We start from the raw sequence: 20,776 nt of genomic DNA on the forward strand, positions 1-20,776 counted from the left end.
TTACGCTTTCATTACATGTGAGTTTTCCTCTAAATAATTTGCTAATCATGAAGTGGGGATGTGTTCTCATGTACATCTCATTGCCCAAAGGCGTGGGGATGGATCCTAGATCCTTGAAGGAGAGCTCGGAGCGCTCTGGCTCCTCTCTAAGTTGGCAGGCGATTGCTCAAAAGCTTTTGGAAAACAGGACGAGTCGTCGCGGACGAAGCGGAGTATTCGGCATGCCCCGTAACGGGAGTAGCAGAGGAGAAGTAGGTGCTCTGCCTGCCCTTCTCTGATCGCCACCTCTGTGTCCCTGGCGTTTCCTCTCCGTCCCTCCCACAGTCTCTCCCCGTCCCCTCCCCCATCCCCCCTCCTTTCCTCGCGCACTCTCTCTGCCTCTGCGTCTCGCGCTCTCGGAGCCTCTGCTCCGAGTTCCTGGTTGGATAATTTGGGTTAATACTAGTGAGTGAGGTTTTTGCGGCTTCAAAGGGTATTTCAAGTTTCCGGAGCTCCTCCCCTCTGCACCGTGTGACAACAACAACTCGTCCAGCCGGCAGCCTGCACTTTTCAGCTCATTTTCTCTCTGTCATTCCCCTCTCAATCTTTGATCAATGTACTTGCCGGGGAGAACCCAAGTCCTTCAGACCTCCTCCTTTTCACCTTCCTCCTTAACTTTGTGCTAGAGCGGGACCCACACAACCACAGCCGACCCTCCCCGCCCCCGCCCCTCCCCAGGCCAGCCCTCGCTCCCAGCCCCCGGAGAGGACTCGCATTCCGACTTGCGGGACACTTTTGTGCGTTTCTCGGCAGAGCGCCTCTCGCGCTCGCCCCTCGTGCGCTCGCTTTCTTGCCCTCACCTCTTTTTTGCTTCTTCTCAACCTTTCTCCTCTTCTCTTCTAGAGTTGTTGCTGTCGCTCTCTCGCTTCTTCTGCCCCTTCTTCCCCCCGTCCCCTCCGGGGCTCTGTGGCAACTTTCCCCCTCGCTTCTCCGGCTTCTGTTTCCCCTTATATGTGACCATGGCAGTGCCAGCGGCTTTGATCCCTCCGACCCAGCTGGTTCCCCCTCAACCCCCGATCTCCACGTCTGCTTCCTCTTCTGGCACCACCACCTCCACCTCCTCGGCGACCTCGTCTCCGGCTCCGTCCATCGGACCCCCGGCGTCCTCTGGGCCAACTCTGTTCCGGCCGGAGCCCATCGCTTCGGCGGCGGCGGCCACAGTCACCTCTACCGGCGGCGGTGGCGGCGGCGGCGGCGGCGGCGGCAGCGGAGGCGGCGGTGGCAGCGGCGGCAGCGGCGGTGGCAGCAACTGCAACCCCAGCCTGGCGGCCGCGAGCAACGGCAGCGGCGGCGGCATTAGCGCCGGCGGCGGCGGCGCCTCCAGCACCCCCGTCAACGCGAGCACCGGAGGCAGCGGCGGCAGCAGCAGCAGCAGCAGCAGTAGCAGCAGCAGTAGCAGTAGCAGCAGCAGCAGCAGCAGTAGCAGCAGCAGCTGCGGCCCCCTCCCCGGAAAACCCGTGTACTCAACCCCGTCCCCAGTGGAAAACACCCCCCAGAATAATGAGTGCAAAATGGTGGATCTGAGAGGGGCCAAAGTGGCTTCCTTCACGGTGGAGGGCTGCGAGCTGATCTGCCTGCCCCAGGCTTTCGACCTGTTCCTGAAGCACTTGGTGGGGGGCTTGCACACGGTCTACACCAAGCTGAAGCGGCTGGAGATCACGCCGGTGGTGTGCAATGTGGAACAGGTTCGCATCCTGAGGGGACTGGGCGCCATCCAGCCCGGAGTGAACCGCTGCAAACTCATCTCCAGGAAGGACTTCGAGACCCTCTACAATGACTGCACCAACGCAAGGTAAAGAGCGGGGGGTGGCCTCCGCCGCCCGCGGCCCCTTCCCACTGTCTGCTCTGCCTCCCCTCGCTCCCTCTCCTCTCCTTCTTCGGGGCTCGCCGGCCGCGCCCGACCCCCTGAGAAGTTGGCACCTCACCCTGCCCAGATCTCTCTCTTTCGGCCCGGACCGTCCCTCGCTCGCCTGCGCGCCAGTGCCTGGCTGCTGTGGGCCGCGGGAACCCCAAGCCTCGGGCCGGAGGGGGCGGGAAAGAGGAGGACGGTGCCTCTCCAGGAGCCACAGCCTCCTTCCCGGGGCGCGCGCGGGGGTCTGGGGACCCCTCTCGGCGCTACCGCCCCGGCGTGCCTCCCCAGGACCTGGGTTCCAACGCAAGCCTCTGGGCACCGGCGGGGCGGGTGGGCGGCGCCGAGCGGCGTCCCGGGGGCGGAGGGAGGTCCTGACCCTGCCCCGCGGGGGTTGGGGGTGTGGGGAGACGGGAAGCCGAGGGAGCGGGCCAGCAAACGCTGAGGGCACTTTGAGGTCGGGAGGAGAACGACCCTCGAGGCCGAGAGGCCGGGGAGATCTCGGGGGACCCACAGGGAGCTCAGCCGCGAAGCCCCAAGAGGAAGCCCGCCGAGGGGAGGGGTCTGTGTGTGCGCGCACGTGTGCGTGTGTCCGCGTGTGAGCGTGTGCGTGTGCAAAGGAAATAAAGGAGTACGGTTGCCCCGGGGCAGATGCGAAGGCACCAGCAGGTTTCCTTCTGTAGGGGGAGGTGACCGGGTGCCCGCGACTCTTGGAAGCTGAACTGGAAAGAGGGGAAAGGAAGACTCCAGCGCTCGCTCTCGCTTGCTCTCTCTCCTTCAATCCAAAGTAGTTTTTCCCTTTTGTTTCTTTCTTTTCTTTTCTTCTTTTTTTTTAAAGGTTAGTAGCTCACGCAAGGGGCAGGTGCTCACTTTGCACCGGGATGCTCCGAGGGTCCGAACAACCTGGGCCTTGGCTTCCCCAGCTCGGTAAAGAGCGCGCCCGCACGAGGCCGCAGGACAGGTCCCCGGCCAGACCCGTTTTATGCTAATGAACGTTCAGTGGGGGAGGATCTACCGAGAGGGGGCGGGAGTGGGGCAACTAGTCAGTTTCGGGGTAGAAATGATCATTCCATCCCTTTCACAGTTCCGCTTCGTCCCCATAGTTCCCCGCGGGGAAGCGCAGAGGGAAAAGTTCAGAGATACCCGGAGAAAGCGAATAGGAAAAGTTGGAGACCTGAAACGGGCACGTGGGAACTGCGCGCAAAATTTGCGCGGAAACTTCGGTACCCTCCAAATAAGTTTAAAGACTGGGAGAAGGAACGGAGTTGGTGTATGCAGCTGACAGAGCTAGGGAAACTGGGCTGGGAAGGAGAGAGGTGTAGGACGAGACTAGAAGGAAACCGGGGTTAAAAGGCTGCTGGCTGTTTTCACCTTGGAGAGACTCCTCGCCGCTGCCCAGGAAGGCTGTAAAATGAAAAGGACTCGAACTCCATCCAGCCCAGCAAATGCCCCGTCCTGATCTAGCCAGAAATTCCTTTCCGAATTTGTTTGCCACTCTTTACATGGGGCATGAGTGTGTGTCTGGGTTTTGAATCTTCATTTCGACTATTTTTGAGTAAATTCTGTGTGTGTGTGTGTGTGTGTGTGTGTGTGTGTGTGTGTGTTTGCGCGCGCGTGCCCAAGTGTATGGACAGGTGGCAGTAAAGATGGGAGGGAGGGACAAAGATCACTAAACGTCATCTACACTTTAGAGTCCTTCGTTGTCTAAAGATAAAATATTTGCCTAAAATCTATTGTTAAAACTATTTGAAACGGCTGTAATTTTTTTCCGGAGTTATGAAGAAGGCTAGGTGAAATTTGAAGACAGTTCAGATATGATCGTTTAAAAATTGTCTATTATCCAGTAAATTGGTGAAACGTTACCGTTTTTCGCTTTTATAATCAAACATCCACTCTCCTAGGAAACCTCTTTGTGTGTATATTACAACACACACTGTACTAGATAATCAGTGACAGTTTCACACACTCACATGCACGTACACGCACAATTACTCAAGAAAATTTTCTTCAATGATTGTTTTATAATCAATGTAAAACTTGATCTTTTTCTTCTGATTTTTTGCCTAGACTTTGAATTGACGCCCTCATCATATGGTTGGAGAATATTCTAAAAGTTATTAACTAATTTTTTAAGCTTTTCTTTTTTCTTTTCCCCCTGAGGTTGACAGCAGCTCTGGAGTTTTAACTTGCAGAGCCAAGATAAGTTAAATCCATTGGAACTGTTTATCCTTTCAAAAATATCTTGTCACTACTCTAATTATGTTTTAGTCACCTGACCTTAATACATTGCAATTAAATGTGTTGTTCTAAAACCCTATTTCAGGCTCTTTTTAAGTTAAACGTGGGAAATTTGTTGAATTTGTTCAGTTTACTATTGAATTTTCATCTTATATCAACTAAAAAGCTTGCTCAAACTCAAATACACACAAATATTGTAATCATTAACCTGAAAAGATGTGTAGTTGCTGATTCCTACGTAGGTTTTCCTAACTCTGCTTCTAAGGAAATAGAAAACTTATAATTGAACTCCCTCTCACCAAAATATATTGTTTGCATTATAATGCATTATTATTTGTAATGATAATTATGTGTTATTGTCTTTTTTCTTAACTTTGACAGCAATAATCTGAGATATTTTGCATCCTGAATTTACAAAACTAAATTTACTTTCATTCAAGTCCAGTTTATGCCTTCGGTACTGAGATCCTTTTTCATTCACCTAGATGTATTGATTTCTTTTCACTCTGGTTTCTTTCTCCTCTAGCTACTTAATAGACTAAGGTACTAAACTATGCAGAATATAAGAGAAACTGTGCAAGAAGGCAAACTACATAAACTTCTCTATGTACATATATATATAGTGTATGTGTGTGAGAGAAACATCAAATCTTAGCACTCTCAGCTTTTTACAGAACATTTATCTAATTATGTCTCTTAATAGCATTTAGATACCAAAAAATCTGAGGAACCAAAATGATGCTAAAGAAAAGAAGGGCTCATAAACTTGTTCAAAGTGTCACAGTAAGTTAGTGGCAAACCTTAGAGTGGATTTAATTTGCTTGGGGCTATTGCATTAGTATGCTATCTATGAAAACAAGAATAAATGTTGAAGCCATCTGTCATAACCACAAGGAGATGAAAAAGAGACCATCACCTGCTAGACAGTAAAGCTAAACAGTAAAGTTCTTAAAACATGAAAGAAAATGTAAAAAATATATATATTTAAAAGTTATCAAAGGGCAAAGTCTGACCTTGATCAGCTTCCTCTAGTTATTATTTTAAAACTAAACATTAGTTGCATGAACTTGGCTGTTGCAACAGAGGTCAGTTAATTAACTGCTAACCATTAAATAACAAAAAAAAGAAAAGTAATTATGTACATGGTGAAGTCTCTGTTTGTATGAGTCAATTGCTTGTTTTTGGATTTGGGTTAGGATTCAATTTTCCATGAATTCAGATAATAAAAAGTGACCCCGTTGTATTATGTTATCTAAAATGCTTATTTCTTTGATTACTTTCTGAAGATGATTTTCTCTCAGGATCTTTCAAACCAGATTGTGATTTAGGTTCCAAGCAGCCCTAGATTTGTGGAGTTTTTAACTCCGGTTAGTTTTATCAGACATTTTATATGCACATACATATATTCAGAAACAGTATTCTTTTGTTTTAAAAGTCAACATCACCCAAGGACAGATAATTGAAAGACTTTCCAAGATTTTTATGTTTCATTAATAATATATAAGCTAAATTTTATTATAAGAAGTACAAAATATTTTCCAATTCTTGGCTCTATTTTTTGTAAGGAGTTTTAATAACGATGGCAAGCTGAACTAGTCTATATTTAATTAACATTTCCCCTGTTGCCTGCTTTTCAATGGAACAGACATACATTGATATAGAAAGTTTCAACACAAATACAGATTCACTTCTAACAGATAATTACAATAATTGGTACAGAAAAATTCAAGAATTACTTAAAATGAAGAGACACTATGCTTTTGAAGTTTTTGCATTACAGCAGATTAATTTTCTTATAAAGCCTAATGTCTCATTTCATAACATTTAAAAAAGAATACAGCATAGTTAGAAAACTAAGGCATAATATATGAAAGTTTGTTTGGTTCCACAACTTATTTTTGTATACTTAAAAAATGTTCACAAATTACAGTTTATTAGCTAATATATGAATAAAATATAAGAATATTTTAACCTATGATTTACCTTGTACAATCAAATTATATTGCAGAATACAAATTCTTGAGGTACTTGGATAATATCTTTCAAACCCATTGTTTTTCTTGGAGTTAGTCTCCAAAATATAGTGATGATTGTCAAAAGTGCACATGATTATGAAGGTGCTTTACTTTTTGAACTTTGCAATTTATTAGTTAATGTTCTGAGGCAAGAAATTTGTTTTGCATGTATGGTATTTTATTTTGTGAAGCTTTAAATATTATATAGAATAAATTACAAGACAAGCTTTTTTTCCTAGAGTTCCCTTACACACAATTTTTGGTATTCACATTTATACAGAATTTTAAAATCTTACTTTTATTAGTCCAAATCTGCTGTTAATTTTTGTTTAATCTCTTACATTTCACTGAAGTTGCATGTAAATTACTGAGACAAATATTAGCCACCCTCCTTTTTGCCTCACTACCTCCCCCAACCCCCTGAGATGTGACACCCAGTATTGATTAAAGTCTTGGCAGGATTTGAGCATAAATCATTCTTGTCTTTGGCGATTTACTACGTGCGATTCACCAGTGTACGAAACATAACATGCTTTACTGTTTCTCATTTGATGTTTTGCTTTTGGAATGTAAGTAGTATTTGTAAATTAGCTTAATGTGCAGCCAAGTAGTTGTTATTTTCAGAACAATTTGCGCTTTGACTATCATTAGTATTATTTATCATTCCAAGTTATTTTACTAAAGTGTTTCATACAATTACCTTTGTTAATCAAGTAAAATAGTCATTCAAATTGCCTTGTTTTAGAAACATGGAACACAACTATTGCAAAATATAATAGGAAATGAAACTCTCACAGGTTGTAAAGTGTCTCTCTCCCTTTGAATCCTTGTCTGAAGAAATTAGTTTGAAGTATGCCTTCCGAATAGGTTCAGGTGAGTGTTCCAGATTTCACTAAACATTTTGATTTTAAGGTTTTATTTTTTTTTACTTCGTTCTTTAAAAAAGTTTGTTTGAATTTTATCTTTCAAGGATTTCATTTTTAGATTGTTTGCTAAAAAATGTCACAAAGTTATATACCTTTAAAATGACAAGGAATATAAAAACTGATATGAATTATTTTGGTATTTTAAAATGTAATTGAGATAAAGTTTTATGATTTTGTTGGAATTGTTACAAAAATAGAATGACCTTGGCATGTGCCAGCATGTGCCCATTTTCTTAACTGAGGTAAGGCATTGTGATTGGTCAGTTTGAAATATGTATGTGTGTATATATACGCACACACACATATATAGATTCTTGACTAAATGCTATAGTTTAAATATTCTAGCTAAGAATATATTTATATGTTTTCAGGCTTTGGGACTGCATTAAGGAGCACCTTTTCCATTATATTTGTTATGTTCAATAATTAATTTTTATGAATAAAACCCCGAATTAAAAAGCCTACCAAATGGAGATTAGATAGGCACAATACCAAAGGATCTGATCTGCATAGGTACATATATCTCAGGCATAGCAGAGTCTCTGTGAATGTACATTTTGCTCAAAGTCCTTTATTTCTCTTCTTCTCAATTTGCCAAAAGTATTTCTAGTTAAAAGTAATGTTTTTTTTCTGCAGTGATGTCTTTTAAAACAACTTTTATTTGCTGTTATTTGCTTTTTATAACATGTCTCATGCAGGAATGACTTTATTAGAATGGTGCAGCTAGTTTACCAAATTATTGCTTTGGAAAGTGAGAATACCAAGAATAAGATATTTATATTTGGGCCAGTAATGAGGTATTGTTTAAAACCAACTGGTGGACCACTTTATTTTTATGCACCTACTTACTTTTTTTAAATTTCTGCGAATCTGTTAGAGTGTGTCCATGCTGTTAGGTGTCGGTAGTTAATGATTAATTTCATGTATAAATGTGCAAATGACAATGAATAGAATTTTCAACTCACTATAAATTAGTCAATTAGACAATCAACAAATAAAAGCTCATTGATTTTCAATTAATGATGGGATTAAAATTAGTTAAATAAAATAGGAGATAAACCTCCAATTTTAAAAATTATTTGTCAAATCATATACAGGGTATGACAAAAATCACCACTTGGTCCAAAGTCAAGGACATCGGACCAAATGTATTTTAAATTACTTAGTGTATTCTAACATGAATTCCTTTTACAAGAAGAGTGTTATAACTCATCCATTTAAAAAAATTCATCTTTAGATTTTTCTAAATTCAATGACTGAATTTTGTTAAAGGTGTGGTTCTGTTGCTTTCTGATCCAAATTGCGTTGGAGTTGATCCAGGATTTCAAGCTGGGATTCTTCTGCACGTTTAAATATATGTGACTTGATTGGAAGTTGTCAAAGACAACTTACTGAACTGGAAAACACACTATGTCATTGTTTAATTGGTCTTTTTTTTTTTTTTTTTTAATTATAGGTATATTGAAGTGTCCTAAACTATGCAGCACAGCAACACACTGAATAGCCAGTTGCTTTTTAAAAAAGTTTTAGCGAGTCATGATTCAAAGCGAGAGAGAGAGAGAGAGAGAGATAGAGAGAGAGAGAGAGAGAGAGAGGAGAACTCTTAACTGAAGCATCTAAAGCAGTATTATTGTGTAGATTGAATACAATACCTGAAATACATTACGTGTTTCTAGCAGGAAGTCAAAGTGAAATAAGTCAGGCACAGAAAGACAAATACTGCGTGATTTCACTTATATGTGGAAATCTAAAAAAGTTCAACTCATAGAAGCAGAGAACAGAATGGTGGCTACCTGGGACTGGGGAGATCTTGCTCAAAGGATACAAAATTTCAGTTTGATAGGAGGAATAAGTTCAAGACACCTGTCGTGTAACATAGTGACTATATTTTCTATGATTGGAAAAATATAAATGTAATTTAGTTTGACTACACGTAGACCTTTAAGAATCCTGCAGTGAATTTTGATGATAGTGTATATGTTTGACAAAAAAAAAAATTGGTTATACTTTTAAAGCACAATTTTTATAAAGCAAATATTGAGATAGTCAACATAGTTTATTGCTTCATTTTGATTAGTAACACTGATTGAGGAATGTTTTTCTTTCCTTAGTATAAATGAATAAAGAGATAGAGTATTAAAAAGTCACAGTGTTAAATTATCTTTGAATTTATGTGGTATTAAATGTTTCTAAATAATTAGAATACCCTTTCAGTCATAATAGTAAAAAATAACCTTATTTTTATTCAAGGGGAAATAAAGTATATCTTAGGAAAGAAAGTGTAGTAGTTGAAAGGGAACTATTTTATGGAAGCATATGGAAGCATTTGCAGTAAACACTTGTTAATTCAATTTCGGGGATACTGGTCATTTCTTAAGTAAAGACAAAGAAAATAAATCTCTAAAATATGTTAATCAAGAAATGCTTTATTATATTCACTTATCAGGTTGATGAAGTAAGTTGTTAAAATCTTAAACTGTTTCCTGAAATTTTATTAATAGCAACAGTAAATGGGCTGTATTATTCATAGTGTTATATTTTTAAAACATATTGTTTATGTATGAACAAAGTAAATCACTGAAAGAATAACAAATCTTTGGATCTATCACAGTTCTGCTAAAACATGCTGTTACATCTAACCGTATTCCTATTTTATGTTTTAAATCTCTGAATTTTTTTAACTTAATTCTTAAAAATGATACTTTCTTTTTGACTTGTGGGCTCTGACACCTTTGTTCTTAGCCTCTTAGGCACTTTCTAGTTTAATAGTGCCTTTGGATTTTAAAGTAATAACTTGGAGCACTTCTAATTTTCATATTACCGTGCACATATTTTATACTAGGATGGCTGTTATTGTGTGTGCAACAAGTGTAAACTTTTTGTCAGTATTTTAGAGATCTCTATGGTGCGTATTTTTATTTATATTAACCTTAGCCTATTTGTAATCTATGTATTTGTGCCTTAAATAATTGTAATACATTTGGTAGAAAAGCCTTAACATACATGTATATATAAATATGTACACACACACACACACACACACACACACACACACACACACACACACCTGTAGAACATAGGGCAGTAGAAGAAACAACTTACCAATAAAATTGGCTTTAATTTTCCTTTTTGTAGTTTATAGAAACATAAAATAACACGTAAAAAAACAGATTTTACTTTTCTGAATGACAATAGAAAAATTATTAAAATTAATTTTAGAGTAAGAAAAGTAATTTATACTTAAATATTATAAAATATAATTATAATATACAAGGGTACTTTAAAAAATTCATGGAAGGATTCATGTCATCTTCTAATTTCACTTTTCCATGAAATTTTTGAAGTACGAGTTTATATGGTTATTAGGACAGTGATTAAATACCTAGCTTAAATTTCCTAGACCTTTATTTTTATGATAACTAAAACGTACTTTTAATTATCTATTTAAAAAACATGTATTTGAGAATTACTTTATTTGTATGAAATATATATTAAACTATTAGTTACTAGAATCTCTACATTCTTGAATAACACTAAATGTGCTTGATGTCCTAGCTTCATTTCTTTTATTGGCTTATTTTGTCACTTCTCACACTTTAGAGCAAGCATATCCTTTCGGATTAGTAGATAAATGATAGGAAAACAATTCCATAACCTTAAAAAAAATGACTGCTCTTCTAAAAGCTTTGCCATCAAGGAGATGAGTTAGGAATGAGGTCAGTGGGTTAATCTGCAGGTCTACATAAGGAGATGTGTGTTACCACTTCTTGCAATGGACTGTAATTGTCTTTGAAAACACCTGGTAAGGGTCTAGTTAAATTGAAATCAATTACTTTCTCAATCATTTCATGGCATTGGTCAAGTCATTACATCATTGGTAAAAGTGCAAAGATGCATACATTTTTTGAAAGAGACTTATAAAACAGTGACTGCATAAAGTTCTTGCCTCATCTAAATCTTGTGGAATTAAAAACAAAAACAAAAACAAAAACCTTGTATATAATAAATAAACCTTGTACATAAGTATTTGGTAAAAAAGTTCCTCTTTGCATTTAGTTATCTAAATAAAAAGAAACATATTTAACATCACTTTTTACATCATCTGGTGTACATATATTTTAATAGAAAAAAGTGTAAGTAAAATAGTTTCAAAATATTTTATGACTTGTGAACTTTAACACCTTTATTCTTACCCTCTAAGAATAGTCTGACAAGGGTGTATTATAATCAAAGATAAATATCTATCTGCTGTTCACTGATTTTTTTCCTCACACCATTGACAGTACATGCAGATTTGAACTTGTAGCCAGGAACAGTGCTTCCATCCTTCAAATTGCCAAAAGACCCCCAGGGATAGAAACTTGACCTGCTTTTATGAAACCATAGAATTACATTTATACAAGTTACCCCATGGGAAAGGAATGAACTGATCCCAATTCAAACCTTAATATTGGAGCCTTCTGCGTCAAATTTGATTTTTCTTTCTGTTAACACCTGTTTGGCTACCATACTTAGTAACTTGATATTCATAGAAAATTTTAAAATTATTCTTTATTATTTACATTTCACAGTTAAGCCAAAGTGTCATCAAAATTTTGCAGCTATTTAAGTTTTCTCACATTATTGAGAAGTTAATTTTTAAAACAAAATATCTACCTTTTACATATACATCCTAGATTTAAGGAGTTTAAACAGATTTATTTAATTGGATATGAAAACATTTATTTTGTATTTTTTAATTAATTTTTCTCCACTAATGAGTCAGCTCAACTAGGAGAAAGTTTTTTTAGGGAGTTGTATCCTTGTGATAACATTTCAGAATAAGGATTTTTTCTATGAATACGTTTAATTTTCCTTAGAGTCACATTTTAAATGGTTATAGTTCTTACTTTATTTTTAGTTCACCTACAAGAAAGAATTTCCAGAAGGCCACTTTTGCCATTAATAGTAACATATGAAGGTGGTCAGTGATAAATTGGATGCATAAAAGCTACTTTTATTTTAGATGGATTCACTTTAGTTATGTGGAATGAAACTAAGTTGGAAAACTGAAGTTTATTACTTATTCAAAATAAAGAAGAAATTAGGCATGGAGTAGTTTGCTTAATTTCTGGAATAGCAAAAACATATGTGTGTATATATGTACATGCAAATGGATAACTGACACAAGTGGGTAGGGTTATAATATCCCTTTGCTTATAATCTACAGTATTAAATGACCACCATTAGATTACAGAATGAGGATCTACTTCTCCATAAACTATGACTTGTTCTCAATCTTACATACATAAAAACTTTTATAATTGGTAAAGCAACATACATATATGCAATTAAATCATGATGATTAAATAATTCCATCATTGGATTTGGAATTGGTGTGAGCAAATTCCTTTCCCAATTAAAAGTTAAAAAGAATTTCAAAGATCTTTCATTTCTTTTTCACTTAACGTTGATAAAACCATCTGGATAAGCAAGCTATTATTGGTTTTTTTCCCTACAAGAACCAAACATAAACATTCCTAGTAAGAATGGATATAATAAATAGATTATCAAGGAGAAAATAATTGGAGTTTTAAGCATGTGGTGTTTATTCTTACTTGCTGGCTGTTTTGTGGCAAAAAACTTACTTTTACTGTAAGTTAACAATTTTCCTGCCTTGCTTTGACGCTTATCATTTGAATGAAGCTGGAAACTTAATTCAGTTATTTGGATGTTTTCTAATATTAGTTTGATGCCATATTTATAAAATACTGACATCTGATTATGTATTTTATTTAATTTGAAAGTTTGATCCTACTGGTTTTATAGTGACTTCACATGGCTATTGCTCCCCACTTTCTCTAACTGATGAAAGGAAGGAAAATAGGTAGATCATAAGATCATTATCTAGTCTTAATAAAAATCTATTTCAGGAAAGGCAACCTATTTGTTTTTTGTCATGGTGATGATATGAAGTTTCTATGATATTTTTGTCTTTCAGTGGCACTTGGCAGCTATATTTCCAGTGATTGCTGGTACATGTCATGAGAACTGGGGAAAAAAAATCACATTAAAAAAATCTTGCTATAAAATGTATGAAAGGAGGTAGGGAGCTTTTACTTTTTAGGCAATTCTCTGAAAGTAGAGCAATCCTTATTATTGCACAGAATTCTAAATGATATTCAAAATAGGAAGACTTCAAACACCTAATCAAATTTCATCTTAAATATCCTTATCAACTAAGTTATCCTCATAATAATCCTTTTGTTGTTGTTGTTGTAGTTGTAGAAACTTCAGTGAAATTGCGTGTGAAATAGAAACATTTTACCATGAAATTTACCTATAAACATCTATCCAACAAGAGAACAAACTGGGGGTTTTTGAACTGTTGATATTTAGATTGAATTTCCCAAATTCTACAGAGTGAATAAGATATTTCATTCTAAGTTTAGGAAATTCAATTCAAATCGTATATTTGATCTGGAATAAACTTTTTTTTTGCTCTTTCTTTTGGGGAGTGGGTTAAATAAGGGCCCATGACAGGAATGCTGTTTGTTTTTCACAAAAGTTGTTTGTGATTTCAGGTACCCTTGGGAAATCTCTTGATCAGTTTCACATCTGTTCCTGTCAAAGTGGGTGCTAAGATACCGGTCACCCAGCAACCATGTCCAAGAGGGAATTGGGCCGATAATAACTTCAAAAAGGAATGACAGATGCTAGATTAGGATGAAAGACAAAACGCATGAAAAATGAGCTTGTTAGAATTAAAAATTTGTTCAAGCACCTTTATGCAAATTGAATGAATATTGAATATTTGCATGCAGTAATTTCTACTTTTTCATTTGATAGAAAAGAACAGTGCATTTAAACTCACAAGTATGACTTCTTTATTTTGTACCAATTAACATACAAAGCAGAATTTCTTTTTAAAAAATCAGATTAGTCACCTGGGTTCTTATTGCTCTACTAAGTATGTTACAGTGTTTTTCTTATGGCAGCAGTATTTTTAAGATGACTTGGTTTATCCAACTTTTTCATAGTAAACAGTCTCGTGTGAATTAAGATTATTTTAGATTAATGTAAATCCATTTCTTGAGAAAGCATTTCAAAGATAACCTTATCCTGTTGTCCTTGAAATTGGTTAATGTACATTAATAAAAGATCAGTCAAGATGAGTTCACACCAAAAGCACAGGCTTCTCATTGACTGGTTAGATAACAATGCATTAAAGTAAAGCAGATTTTACCCCAAAATAAAGCAGGCAGAAAGATCTCTTCAAAATTTAAGATGCTCTTTGATACATTACCAGTTTTTCTATTGAACTGTTCACATACTAATCGGAATTTAGAAGGGCCTGATAGAATGTAGTGATTGAGAGAGGTTTCTGAGTCTTGGTTTAGCAATGTCTAATGTGGTCACGTAGAGAAATTGATTTTCTTCAGAAATTAATTAATTTTTCATATCGCCCTAAGCTGCAGTTAAAAAGAGTGCATACTTGTCTGTTTTTTCCAGAAATATTGCCTAATCATATTAATACCATTGCCCCAAGGATGAAAAGATAATTGTACAAATGCATTTGGAAATATGTATCACTGAGTATTTATGATTAAATTATGCAAATGACCCAGCTCTCATCCTTTCCAGACCCAGATTGTCTAATTAGGATTGATATGCTGAATAGATGTTCCAGAATTTGAATACAAGCATGTCCAAGGAGCAGAAAATTGGAAATGACAAGGCTGAAATCCAAAGAAAAGTGTCTTTCCTTTCTGTACTTTGTTAATGTGCTGTTAGCAGTTGAGAGTTTTTTTCCTCCCTTTGGCTATTTTGTGACTCATATGTCCTTATTAGAAACAAGTATGCAATATGAATTAAACTTTAGCAAATAGCTTTTCATTTCTATTTGGTATATATTTAAAAATAATAGTCTGTTGGTTATTCAAAGAGAGCAGCATTATTAAGTTGTTTCAAACAATGTAAACTTACCCTTAATTGGGTGACTTTTTTAAAACTTCCTCTAAATTGGTATCATAGCTTTACTTCAAAGCTAGCTCTCCAAACTTAATGTTATACCAATGCAGTGCTTTCTAAGGATATACGCTCTTGAATCTGAGTTCATTCATTCACTCAGTCAGTCAGTCACTTAAATACCTTGTTCATTCATTCACTTAAATGTTTTATTTGGAGAAAACTGTTTAAGCAACAGTTCTTCTGATGGGTAGGGAAAAAGCAGCACTTTAAATGTAACAATGTTTGAGTCTGAGGTCCTCAGCAGGCTTTCTCCCTCACTGATTACACTCATTCATCTTAGATGGAGGGGTGGAAGTGAGGAGCTAGGAAGGGACTGAACTGTCAGGACTCCAGCCTTTGTTAAGCAGCGGGTAGTCACTGCCTCTGAACTCGGCCAGCTCCTGCTTCCCATCTGCAGGATGATGGATTGCTATGTTTAATACATTTCAGCTTTTGTCTGTCATAGTGTGGACAGACAGTACTATCAGTGATTTCAGCAGTGATTAGGGAAACGTTTCAAACCACTCCTATTGGCCAGACAGCTTCCCGGAATGTCTGAGGAAACATACTCATTGGCACTCTGGCCATGTAAATGTGTTGCTTAACTAGGCGGAGATTGTACACTTACTGTTTAAACCAATGCAAAACCCACTGAGAATTGTTAGACTTCATTCCCATTTTAAAACCAAATTATCCAAGATGGTATTAACATTTTGGGTCTCAGATTAAAATATGTATCCCTAGTAATCCCAAGTTTAACATGAATTTGTATTCTTTATAAAGTAACAGAATGTGCTAGCACAGGACTGTATTTCATAGACTATGATGTCAATTATTGCTATGCTCATCAATACTGAGTCACTGTTTAGCTATTTGGGGAGGGTAGAAGGTGAGGACTATATTAAAGCAATAAGACATGACATGGCATGTGCTATGCTGGGATTTCCTGATCTGTGGGTGCTTTGTGGATCCCAAGTCCAAAGGGTGAATGATTTTAACAATTGGAAAGGCACTATGTACCAGCTCCATAGTCTCTCGGGACTGTCTTATTCTAATTATAAAACTGGTGCTAACAAAATACAATTCATTAAAGGAAAAGAACTATTCTTTTAAGCCATTAATAACATAGGCAAAATTTTATTTCAAGAATGGGACTAAACAAATAAATCATTGTTTACCAATTATAATTTAATAAACTAAATGTAATCCAAATTATAAAATGTATTATAAACATAGAATTTTAACTCTCTTAGTAAATAGGTAATTCCCAAAATGGTGATCCAGCCAAGGGTTTGGAAAAAAAAAATCTAAATCAGGAGAAGTTTCTTGCTTTCAATTAATCTGTATTAATAGGGAGATTAAAGGAAAAGTTTAGATAGTCAACAGCAAAGGTCTGTTGAGAATAAGAACTACAGATCCTAGTTTCTCTTACCGGTGTGGTTCTGACACTGTAAAGTTTTCACATGGGATCCTTTCAATAAAGGTTTCTGGTTTTGAATATGTGATTGTAAGGATACTTACAAACACGTACATCACAGCACAAATGCACATATACACACACATCACATTTCTTTTGTACTAGTTCAAGAGCTAAACTTATTGGCATTTTGACATTGCTGATTTGGTGATAAGGACGGGTGGTACGGTACCTCCTGGGAGAGTTATAAAAACATTCATGTATTTTGCAAATTATCTTGTTCTTTGTTTTATTTTAAGGTTATTGAAACAGTTAAGGTTTAACTTAAAAATTGTGCATTCTAAAGGGGTCATTTGTCAGAGTAAATCAAAGGTAGCACTCATTTATACGTTTGTGTAGAAATTACATAAATGGGCTTAAGTCAATCTGGATTTTTTACTCAAAGTTATTCACAGTTTAGCACATATATAGTAAAATGTGCTACCCCTCAAATTTTTGTCCTGCATAATCATTCTAATGTGCAGTTGTCAAACCAGTAGTAGAGTATTGAGTATTCACTTATTGCCTTCATAGTGCTGGGCGGGGTCAGGCAGGGAAGTAGCAGACTGTTTATTCTTCTAGAGAAGGATTAGGTGTAGGGGAAAGCTATCAGCAGGTCACATCTCCTGAAATCACTGTGAGGTGAAGAATTTCTCTCAAGTCAAAGAGAAATGCATAGTTCAGGATCCTAGAGTTAGGGTTCCTGGGTTTGAGTTTGTAGGGGCCGATTGAACGGAAGGGTAAGGAAGTGTGGAATAGTACTCTATTCTAAAGTAGAACTATCTCATGGGATGCTCACAGCTTACTCTGTTCCATTCCTTTTCTTACCTATTCGTTAATAAATTTGAAGGAGGTAGTTAATAGCAGAGACTTAGGATAAAGGACCTGGCAGGGGATAGATCTTAACAAGAAGAAAGTAATATTTATACCATATGAGAGCTGTAGACTTTTTTCTCCCCAATATATTATAGGAAAATAAACGCTTGACAAATTCAAATGTATATTTTGCCCATAGACAAACCTGTTCGGGCTATTCACAATTGGATCTTGTGCAACATTGGGAGTGTGAGAGTGTGTGTATGTGCACACATCTGCGTGCATATCGTAGGTTACCAACCCTTGTTATACACACTGTTAGTCTTATGTTTGGTTAAACACCGTAATTACAAAGTAATACAAGTCATTTGTCTTATTGTAGTTAAATAAAGAAAAAAATATGTGCTAGAAACTAAATGAATGAGTTTCTCATGAAGCTAAATGAACTAGTTTGCTTTCTGGAAACATTTCAGAGTGAGGAAGTATTAGAATCCCCGTTAATCTACTCCATCCATCTCTAGCCACAGTGTGGGTACGCTGGCTTCTACATGTGCCCACAGCAGCTTTGCTCTTAGTGTCTAGCTATTATCGTTTGGTAGATCCGTAGATTGGGGGCATAAGGGAGTCTGGCCAGAAGTTTCAACTTCTTATTTCTCAGTAGGTTCCTATAATGATTCCATCCCTAATGAGGTGAATTACTACTGCATGAAAAAGGAGAAAAAAGGGTTTTGGCCACCTTAGCTAATAAATCACATTGACTGCCTGGCTGATCAAATCAATTGTGCATAATCAGTGCCTTAAAGAGTCTTAAAATAAGATTGTACCAAGACCAATCGATCCACCAGCATGTGTAAAGGCATGGTCTCTTGCCCATAGCAAACTGAACAGGAGTCTACAATATTGAGAATGTTATATGCTGTCAAAAGTTGAATGTTCTCAGATCTCAGAGGCATGTCTCTGATGCGTAAAATAGTTGTGACTGTCAACTGAAATATTTTTGTCTTCTCCAGTTCACTTTTGTTAGTGAAGAAAAGAAAGAAAATTTAATTCTCAATACATTATTGAAACAATTTTTAAGACATTAGCAAAAAATATAATTCTTAGAAATTGTTTCCTGTAAAAATATCATTGTTATTTCAAAAGGAAAGTGTCATTAATATCCAAGAGAAATATTTCATTACCACAATAGTGTAGATTTGAGATTTACTAATCTATGGACACCTTGGAGTCATGAGATTCAGGTAACTTGATTTCAGGTTGTGATTGTATCAATTACCACCAGAGAGATGTTGGACTAGTCAGCTTGAAACTCCAGATTCTCAAATGTAAAGTGGGGATAATGCAGATAACTTTTCTACTTATTTCAAAAGAAGGTTGTGAGGATGGGGAAGTGATAATAGTTATTTGAAAGCACTTCAGAAATTGTAAGGTGTTTTTCAAGAGTTGTTATCTGTTTAGAATTCCCAATTGAATTTTTAAAACTTCTTTCACCAGAAGAGCTTACAAAATATAAAGAAAAATCTATTCTGGTTCTTGACATCACACTTTGCTTTACTTTCTAAGGAAACACCAGGTAAATCATCACAATTAAAAAGAAGAATTTGTGGGCCGACCCCGTGGTGCACTCGGGAGAGTGCGGCACTGGGAGCGCAGCAGTGCTCCCGCCGCGGATGTGGGTTCAGATCCTATATAGGGATGGCCTGTGCGCTCACTGGCTGAGCGCAGTGCGGCTGGTCACAAAAAGACAAAAAAAAAAAAAAAAGAAGAAGAAGAATTTGTGAATTCTGAAAAATTATAGTCCTTTATACATATAGTATTTATTAAATTTTTATTAGCATTGATTTTCAAAGGTATTTTAAATAATTGGTTAACATGGTTAAATCTTTGAGAAGCAAGATAAGACAAAATATAGTCAAAGTATCTGTAAAGGAAATAACTTATTTTATTTTAGGGGAGAACAGCTTCAGCAATTATAGTAACTGTCATGCAGCTCTGTGAAAGCAGGTGATCCTAAAGAAGTTTCAATCAGGTATTATTGAATCTTTGATTTCCTTTTAAGTTGGCTAGAACATTTTATGATGGCTTTGTCTCCAGCATTTTCTTAAACTAAATACATAATTCATAATTATTCTGTACGAAGCATCTCAAAATCCCCCAAATGATTATTTTCTGCAGTCTCCTGTTTTGAAAATAAATTTGGGCTAGGCATTCAAGTATCTTGACATAAAATTTGTGCCTGCCAAATATTTTGTGAACTCATCAATATAATATAATGTTCCAGATATCAGAATACTATTGTTCTGCCTTTGTCTGTAGATTTATGACAATGTCTTCACATTTTTGTAAATTATGTAATACACATTGTTTCTCCTTTGTTATATTGCAAAATTTAGTAGGTTGTTGAAATTGAATTTGATTGATTTTTTTTTCCTTGGCATTTGTCTAAAAAAGCATCTCATGTCTAAAATTCACCAGAGGAGGGGAAATCAAGGTGGATTTCTTTTGTTGCATTTTCCTTTATGTATCTATAATTTCAAAGTATTTGTGATCATCTGTTAACAGTTTTAAATGTAGTTATATAGATGCTTGCTGATAGAAGATGGTCTGGTTATTTCTTGAACATCAATTTCTTTTTAACTTGGAGGAATTAAATTTCTACTGACTAATAATTACTTCCCTGGAATTATTATTTATTATTATCTTGCATCTATTTTTGCTAAAACCCTCAGGTACTTTCTGGCATGTAGTAGGCACTCATTACAAGCACAGTTGACTTCCTTAAAGAAATTTTGTTTGCATTTTACTGAATTGTATGAAAATGTTGTTATGAGAGTCTTAATTAGAGAGCATTGTGGTTATGACCATGAAATCAAAGCATAATAGAAATATATATGTTTTAGATTTTTATGTAGATGTATAAAAACAGAAGTATATTTAACACTAGTTTGTAGGTATATTGTAAGATGTCTTTAATTTTTGAATGCTTCCTGTATTTTTGTGATAGTTAAAGCACAAATATTTAAACTTTGTGTATGTTCATACATGATTTCATAATGTTGATGTTTTATCTTTATTTCAACTATTATTAATTAAGGTTTACTTTCAGATTAATTACAAAAGGTCACCAAATACATAATTTTTGAAGTACCTGAATGTTTGAATTGAGTGGTCAGACCAAAAATAAGAGTGTATACACACGCAGTTTGATAATTACATGCTACTATTGTTAGTATTTATTATTTGGTAGGGATTATGTTATATGCTTTAGATATGTAGTCACCTTGACTCCCTGTAACAACCATAAAAAATAGGTTCTAACTGCTTTTGAAGACAAGGGTTCTGAAGATCAGAGCAGTTAATTCACTTGCCCAAGATTACGCAGCTAAAACATGACAACTGCAGAGAATAGAACCCAAGTGATCTCATTTTAGAACATTTATTTCCTGTT

The 20,776-nt window shown here is 36.8% G+C and overlaps 1 protein-coding gene across 1 annotated transcript in view; it reads left to right on the forward strand.

Moving 5' to 3' along the window:
• The first annotated feature begins 956 nt into the window (after positions 1-956).
• The window catches only part of DACH1 (dachshund family transcription factor 1), a 392,928-nt gene continuing 373,108 nt past the window's right edge, over positions 957-20,776 (forward strand). Inside the window, exon 1 of the mRNA XM_063102567.1 lies at positions 957-1,831. Coding sequence (XP_062958637.1) covers positions 999-1,831 — 833 coding nt within the window. The 5' untranslated portion in view covers positions 957-998. The remainder of the gene's footprint in view (positions 1,832-20,776) is intronic.

This window comes from Cynocephalus volans, chromosome 7 (genome assembly GCF_027409185.1).
Source record: "Cynocephalus volans isolate mCynVol1 chromosome 7, mCynVol1.pri, whole genome shotgun sequence".
NCBI classification, from domain to species: domain Eukaryota; kingdom Metazoa; phylum Chordata; class Mammalia; order Dermoptera; family Cynocephalidae; genus Cynocephalus; species Cynocephalus volans.